This window comes from Periophthalmus magnuspinnatus, chromosome 16 (genome assembly GCF_009829125.3).
Source record: "Periophthalmus magnuspinnatus isolate fPerMag1 chromosome 16, fPerMag1.2.pri, whole genome shotgun sequence".
Classification (NCBI taxonomy): domain Eukaryota; kingdom Metazoa; phylum Chordata; class Actinopteri; order Gobiiformes; family Gobiidae; genus Periophthalmus; species Periophthalmus magnuspinnatus.
This window is the reverse complement of record NC_047141.1, coordinates 4,256,859-4,264,533: the sequence shown is the minus strand read 5'-3', so window position 1 is coordinate 4,264,533 and position 7,675 is coordinate 4,256,859. Positions and strand designations below refer to the sequence as shown.

Here is a 7,675-nt window from a genome sequence, read left to right as displayed (position 1 = left end):
ATTTTTCGTTTGAAAGCGATAGCAGAGCTAATCATGTTGATTACGGTTTTGTCTTTTTTTTATAGCCATAAAAATCATGTTAAACGAAGTATCAGAATTTACTGCTTTTTTCCCACGCAACTACTTCTATTTTACACATCCATCCGTATTTTTTTCTTTTACGCATTGAATAAATGACCCCGCAGCCCCCGCGCTCTCATTCGTCACCTTGAAGGGACAACAGAGGCAGATTACAGTAATGACGGTAAAATATTTAGATAGCCCCGTGTCTCCGCTTTGAGACGCCGTTTGAATTTACACGAGAGCTCGACTGGGCGGAGTTACGCTGCTGGAAAGTCCGCAACCCGCTCTATCTGCGACGATAGGATCCGACGCTATAGCACAAATATTCAAATAGTGTAGTACTGTCGACAAACGCTTGTAATCTTACTCACAGTGAGAAGAGAAATGAGACAAAACTTTAACTCAAGAGTACGTACGTACATACATACATACATACATACGTACGTACGTACGTACGTACATACATACATACATACATACATACATACATACATACATACATACATACATACATACATACATACTTAAGTGAATACAGTATGCATTTTGTATGAAAAGGAAATCATAAACGCACATGGACGCACATTTCTTTGTATAAACTCACTGTAAACATGATCTGTTGTATTCTGTGTAATACCCCATAAGGACTAACGTGAACCTGTAAAGTCACAAACCTCACGTGTTTTTCTCCCAGAAGTCTCTTAGTCGGAGTCAGGAGGCGGTCCGTAGAAGTCTGGGTGAAGTCTGGGTCCCAAAGTTATGTCTTGTCTGAAGAAATCGTCGAATAAAGTTCTCAAATGCAGATTTTTGGCGCAGCCGAGGTTTGCAAAGTTTGCATAGATACGAGAATGTTTGAACCACGTGCTTGGCAACAACAACAGCGCACGTACGCGCTGACGTCAGTACGCGCGCATCTTTGCGTCTTCTATACCAGCCTGTAAAATATGATCTATAGCGATTTAGCATCCTTTTTTTTTTTTTTTTTTTTTATTAAACTAAGATTACCTTTAAATATAGTAGGATTACTGTCGCTGCTAATTGCTGCTAGCCTGTCTGACAACTTTCATCCACACCACTGCTCTTTAGGCCTGGGTGACAGTGGCGCAGATACATGCCCCAGAATGGAATAAATATGATCAGGATAATAAATAAACATAAATCAGGACTAATAGTACCATAGAGTGAGTGGATCAGAGGATTAGTGCTGTGACTCATGGGTCACGGTCCTTTCCCAAAGTGAGCCACGTGCGTTCATCCGCTGAGAGCTAACAGTATATGTAGCCATGGTAACAGTATATGTATAGAAGCCACTGTGCTGTGCATTACAGCTGCTGCACTGAGAATGCATTAGCCCAAAAATGAATTCAACTTATTTTACATTAAAACTAAATTACTCAAGCTGTTGTAAAAATGCATAATTAAATAAATAATTACTCAAGTAAATACAGTATTATGATCTTCTGTATTTGAATACTGAGCACTACCAGCCTCTGTGGCCTGTACACACAGTCTACACGCTAAAGGTAGTTAGCTGATAGCATCGTGTTGTTGTTGTGATTGCTAAAGTGTATATTTATTTCAAACCTCATGTTGTGAAATAAATACACTTTCATTTATTTTGCGATGTTGCCAGTCTTGTAATTTACTTGCATTTTAAAACATGTATTGAGGAATCGTTTTAATGCCACTACTTACATATGTACCAAAAATATTCATATTATGATGAATTGAAACCAAAAAGTTAAACAAATATAGCCATATACTGCAAAAATTATTTGTTCTGATCGTTAGTGGTGTGTTATGATAAAAATAAAAACATATGTTCAAATGGGCTGTTATTAAATCGAAATTTCAATCTACATGCTATTAGTTTGGTATTATAAACCTGAATAAAACCGTCTCTATGGGGTCTTATTCTATGTAAAAGTAGCTAACCCTGTAGTCCAGACCTCTACAAACATGTTCTGAAATGTTCCTGTGTTTCAGATGCCCTCCCTGTGTCTCTACTGGGTCTTATTCATGTCCATGTTTGTTTTATAGAAAGTGGCTCCAGACGGTCAGCCAACCAGTTCGGTGCATCCAGCTAGATTTTCTCCAGATGACAAGTTTTCCAGACACAGGGTCACGCTAAAGAAAAGATTTGGACTTCTCCTTACTCAGCAACCCAAACCTGTTCTGTGAGGAAAAGTAGAGGAAGAATGGAAGTGAGATGGAGAAGATATGGAGATGGGAGAAAAAAGACTGGAACATCAATTTACTGTGACTCTTGAAAATGACCATATCAGGAGTTGGCAAGGAGCTGTCAAAATGAAATGAGGATTTATTTCGTTTTAAAGAGGGAGTATTATGCAAATTATTTTTATTGCTGCCATGTTATATGTTTTCTCATTAAAATCATGTGGTTAATTGTAAGATTCTGGTTTAACCAGATTCTCTCCAATGCTCAGCCCATAAGCCTACGTCATCCATGCTCCCACGACAATTCTCCATAAATATACAGAAGCATGATACAATACACTACGCGACAAACCCGTCATGATGTGCAGTAGTTGCATTAGCGGGATGCACGCTGATTGTGTTGTGATAGCGTTCTGAATGGGGAGTGGCAAAGGGAGAGGAGACTCAGCCTCAAAAAATGAAAGTGAAACTTAGTAAACATGTTAATACATTGTTTTCCGGGAATACAGCATTTTCAAAACAATAAAATGTAACACAGTGATCTAAATGTTATGTTTTAGCAGTTAATACCTCATAGAAGTGTAATACTCACTCTTAAAACCCTTTTAGTCATTTGTCCATGTTTTACTTCAGTTTTTCTAATAAATCTGAGTTTGCTGAAATACCATCTGTTTGTTGTGCATTTGAACAGTGACCGATTTTGGTCTTTCTTTGGTGTTTTCTGTATAGTGAATGGAACAGGGCCCAGGTTTTTAGACATGCGTATATGTGTGTGGTGTGTATGTATAGTATATAGTATATATATATATATATATATATATATATATATATATATATATATATATATATATATATATATAAATCTCTAGTGGGCATTCGAATGAGTAACTGGCTGTTACTGTTACACATGCACTCAAATTCTAATTAGTTATAGCAGTATTAAAATGATATGTACTGATGTATTCAGTTTATGTAGTGCTTTTTTGAACACTCAAAGATGCTATACAGTGCAGTTTTCATTCACTCCATACTCTGTGGTGATAAGCTACTATTCTACAGCTGCCCTGAAACTCTTGTGAGACTCATTCAGATTTCTGAGTGGATAATCTTCTTGAGAACCAAAACACCAAATTATAACAGGTAAATAGACTACCATGTCCACTTGTTTTCTATTTAAGAATAACTCTACATTAGAATTGTTATCAGTAAAAGCTATATTTGATTTGAAACTCATCTGGGTGCACAGTTTTGTCATGTTTATAGAATTTAAAATCATAATATGCTTTTTCATTAAGTTGCATGAAAAAGCAGTGACCTGCTGTATTGGTGTAAGTTTTAATTTAGGTATTAGGAACTGTAGAGCACCTGCAGCCAGACTCTACATTAAAGAACTGTAGAGTCTGGCTGCAGGTGCTGGGGTTTAGGTTGTGACCATTCAGATCAGAGAAGGTTTTTTTCAGGTTTAAACCAACTGGACTGAAGCACCTCAAGTCAGGCTCATTCTGCTTTCTGATTTTATAATTGTCTTGAACCAAAACACCAAATTATAGTATAAAGAACTTAGCCATCATGTGTAGTATTTTTGTAATTAAGACGAAATCAGCATTATAATTGTTATCAGTCACTATATTTGATTTGAACATGTTTACCTTTTATCTTGTGACAATCTAAAATCAAAATCTTACACAGTTCCTTTAAGACTAGTTGAATTGGTCAAATGGATCGTAGTCCTCTGGTGGTGTCAGAATGGACTTCAGAAACTCGGATATCACGGGTGGGACAACCTCTTGGACAACCTCTTGGATCACTTCAGGTGCAGGGGGGAGATCTGGCAGAGCAGGGGGCTCTATGGGCACCATGGGCAGGGGGAGGGGAAGGGGCAGTGGGGGCTTCTCTGCAAAAAACTTCATCACTTTTGGTAGCACCAATATAGCTACCAGTGCCACACCTGCTACTCCAGTCATAACTGCAGCATATTTGGCATAAGGCGGGCATCTTGTTGCTTGGTCTATGTATCTATCGAGGAGAGAGTTTTTGGCCTGCTCTCTGCTCTCCTCCAGGCTCAAGCCGCTGTCAGTGTGAATGCGGCTCTGCTCTGTCTGAATATCATGCTCTACTTGTTCCAAAGCATCATTGCTTAAGTACTTCTGGTTTTCATCAACCATTTTCTCCACAGTATTCAGGATCGCTTCCACCTAGGGGTGTCAAGATGATTACGTTAATTAGTAGTCATGATTATTCAGGTCACAATACAATCATAAAAACAAAATTCAGAAACAAAATAATATGGAAGTAATTTCCATTTAATTTAAACTTCAAAAAAGTATCATTAATGTGCCTGGCAAATCCAGAATAATATCTCTCTGTATTTTTTTCTACAGATTGATATCAGTCTGATCCCCTCGTCCTCCGTTGCGTCTCAAGCCCGGTCGTCCAATCAGATCTGTTATTTTCAGTGATACATGTGAAATGAAAGGAACTCATTGGTCATCTATTATTTACAAATGAAATCAAATTTATCTCATCTCAGATTAACAGGGTTTAGTGCTTCACTCATTGATTCTGCAGAAACCTGTGATGTTACTTCAAAATATTATTTCTCAAGTAGAAAGTACAAAGTAGTGGTCCAATAAATTACTCAAGTAAGTATTTGAAAAAAAGTAAAAGTACTACTCAATTAAGAGTGACTTAAAAGAGGAACTGTCGGAACATAACATCTGATATAATTATAATTATATCATTTGGAGTTAAACTTATTTGAAGGAAAACTAAAAAAATAACTAAACAATGCACAAAATCTGTTATTTTCAAAGGACAGACACAAAAATGTGAAAAAATAAATCATCTGAAGGAGCGCTGTTCAAATAATTTAATATTGTCAAGATAAAGCTTTTGTCACTTGTAGATTCACTTACAGTCGGAAGAGGAACCAACATGTTTACTCAAGTAAGAGTACTGTTACTTCAACAAAATTATTACTTAAGTAGCAGTGAAAGTACTCTGAAAAGTACAATTACAAAAGTTACTCAATTAAATGTAACTGAGTAAATGTAATTGAGAACTACCCACCACTGCACAGAACAGACAAAAGTCATAATCATTAAGCCCTAAATCTTACCTGAAACTCATTGCTCCGCTGTGGGTCTTCCTTTTGCCGCTCTTTGGTCCAGTACTTGTTGTCGACCACGTGACAGCGCCCCCCGCAGGCCTGCACCAGCTTGGCCAGCTCAGTGTTCTCCTCCACAAACTCCAAGATGTCTGTGTTCTCCGGGAGCTGGTCTCCATGAGTGAAAATTACAATGGTGAATCGGAACATCTGTTATGAGAAAAGCATTGATTAGGATGAGGAGGTGGTGTCACACTGAGCGGACAAAATATTGTTTAGTGTGAAGTAAAAGTGGCCCATTTTGTCAACAGTTAACACTCCTGTACCTACGCCTGTCATGATAAATGCTATATCAACTTATCACTCAATACATGACAGATGGAACAATCATTTTTGGGGGTCAATATTTACGGTGGAGACTTTTTCTTTGCACTAGTGGGAAATACTTGCTTAATTTTTTGTACCATAGTTAGATCAGAGCTGTAGAAGGTTGAATTATGAACTTCTATACCTCATTATAGACGCACACTAACTACTTAAGTGTTGCATTTTGTTATGTATTTACTGTATCGCAATTCATTTTCTAAAAACTATTTTGTACATTTAGAATAGTTTTTTTTGGGATAATTCTGTTTCATGGTTTGTTTTCAATATTATCATTGATCATCTATATTTACTTCACCAATGTACCGCCGCACTTCAAAATTTGTTTATTGTCCAGGTAGTGCATGCTAGTTGTGAAAAGCACTTCTAAACTCATCGCCGTGAATAATTATGATGCTCTGAACACATAAGGTAAGTGAGGAAAAACTGTGGACCACTGCAGACTGTTTAAAAAGAACTAGTTCTGTTTTTTTTTTTTTACTTTTGTGGTAGAGGCTTTGCCACTTAGAACCTGGAAGTAAGCACAGAGAGCAGCGTTCTGATTGGCTGAGCTTGGGCGGTCCACCACAGTTTCACTTTACCATCTGAAAAAAGATGTTTTAAAACTATGCACAGATTTATGCACGTGGATATTAACTATTTACCAAAAGGTTTGTGAGGGCTAGGCAGGGCTGGCCCTAGCTTTCAGGGGGCCCTAAGCTGAATTTGCCTGTGGGGCCCCTGGCTCAACTGTTGGTGATTCACATTTGACAACATTAAAATTCTGCTCTCATCACCTTGACCAGTTGTATTTGTGTTTATGTGACCAACATCAGACTGAAAATATCCAGAATGTCACAACTACCACAGTCACAAGAACAGAACACAAACATATAAGGGGCGTTAACATGTAAAAAATTCTAGACATTTTTTCTTCATTTCTGGTGGATTTTATTGTGTTCCAGTTGGCGACAGTGGGCTTAAATTTACATTATGTCGGGTCCTTGTACCAGTGTAAACACAGAGCTGCCCTCACCTCTGCCCGACTCAAAAACAAATGGACAGATATTTTGCTACTATAGATATAAAACAAATGTAATCGTTTGAGAGGGATATTTAGGCTGCTGTAAACACACAAGCCCTGTGTCCAATAGAGCGTGATATATTATTTTCAATCTAAATATTTGGGCTCTTGGGGGCCCTCTGGTGGCCTCGGGGCCCTAAGCAGCTGCTTATTCTGCTTATAGGTTGGGCCGGCCCTGGTAGTGTGAAAATCAAGTAATTCAGCTTTAAAGTCCAGGTGTGATTGATCCATGGCTTTTACTATGGATTAGACCTGGGATTACACAGATACCGCAGCTTTAAAGTAGCTAGAACTTACAATATACTGGCTGTGCTATAGGATAGATAATAAATATAGAACATAGACATTTTAAATTATTTCCCAGGACGCACCTCTTCCCCAAACTGTGTCTTGATGTGCTCCACCACAGCCTGCTCCTGTCTCTGTACCTCTGCACGGGCATCACCAGCAGCAGCGCGTGAGGCCCCGGAGCGCACTGGACCAGGCAGCTCAGCCATTCACAGTGTCCCTCCAGCTCCGCGCGCTGCCACCCCACGCCCTGGGTTCCCACGACCCCTGGAGTGTAGATCACCGTCACTTTGCGCTCTTTCAAGGTCCTGGAGTGAGTCTGAACGCTTCGGATCTTTGAGTCGCTCCTGTAGTTCACTCTGAAAATCTTTTCTCCCAGGCTGCTTTTCCCACTGCCGTGTTTCCCCAGCAGGACGATTCTCAGCGAGTTTGGCTCTGAATAAAACAGAAAATATGTCAGTGATTGAGTCTTATTATAGTGGCTCAAATTCCCCCAAGAAGAAGTGAAATGGCGGCATCTAGTGGCCATGATACAGAACCACTGAGAAAGATTCAACTGTTAAAAAATAAATAAATAAATAAATCTCCAGGGT

The 7,675-nt window shown here is 38.7% G+C and overlaps 1 protein-coding gene across 1 annotated transcript; it reads right to left on the bottom strand.

The window, feature by feature from the left end:
* Positions 1-3,941: 3,941 nt before the first annotated feature.
* LOC129456887 (uncharacterized) lies at positions 3,942-7,291 on the bottom strand. The gene is made up of 3 exons (XM_055227735.1): positions 7,166-7,291; positions 5,360-5,557; positions 3,942-4,436 (listed from the first exon to the last, which is right to left on the bottom strand). The coding sequence occupies exons 1-3, from the start codon at positions 7,289-7,291 to the stop codon at positions 3,942-3,944; spliced, it is 819 nt and encodes a 272-aa protein (XP_055083710.1).
* Positions 7,292-7,675: the final 384 nt, after the last annotated feature.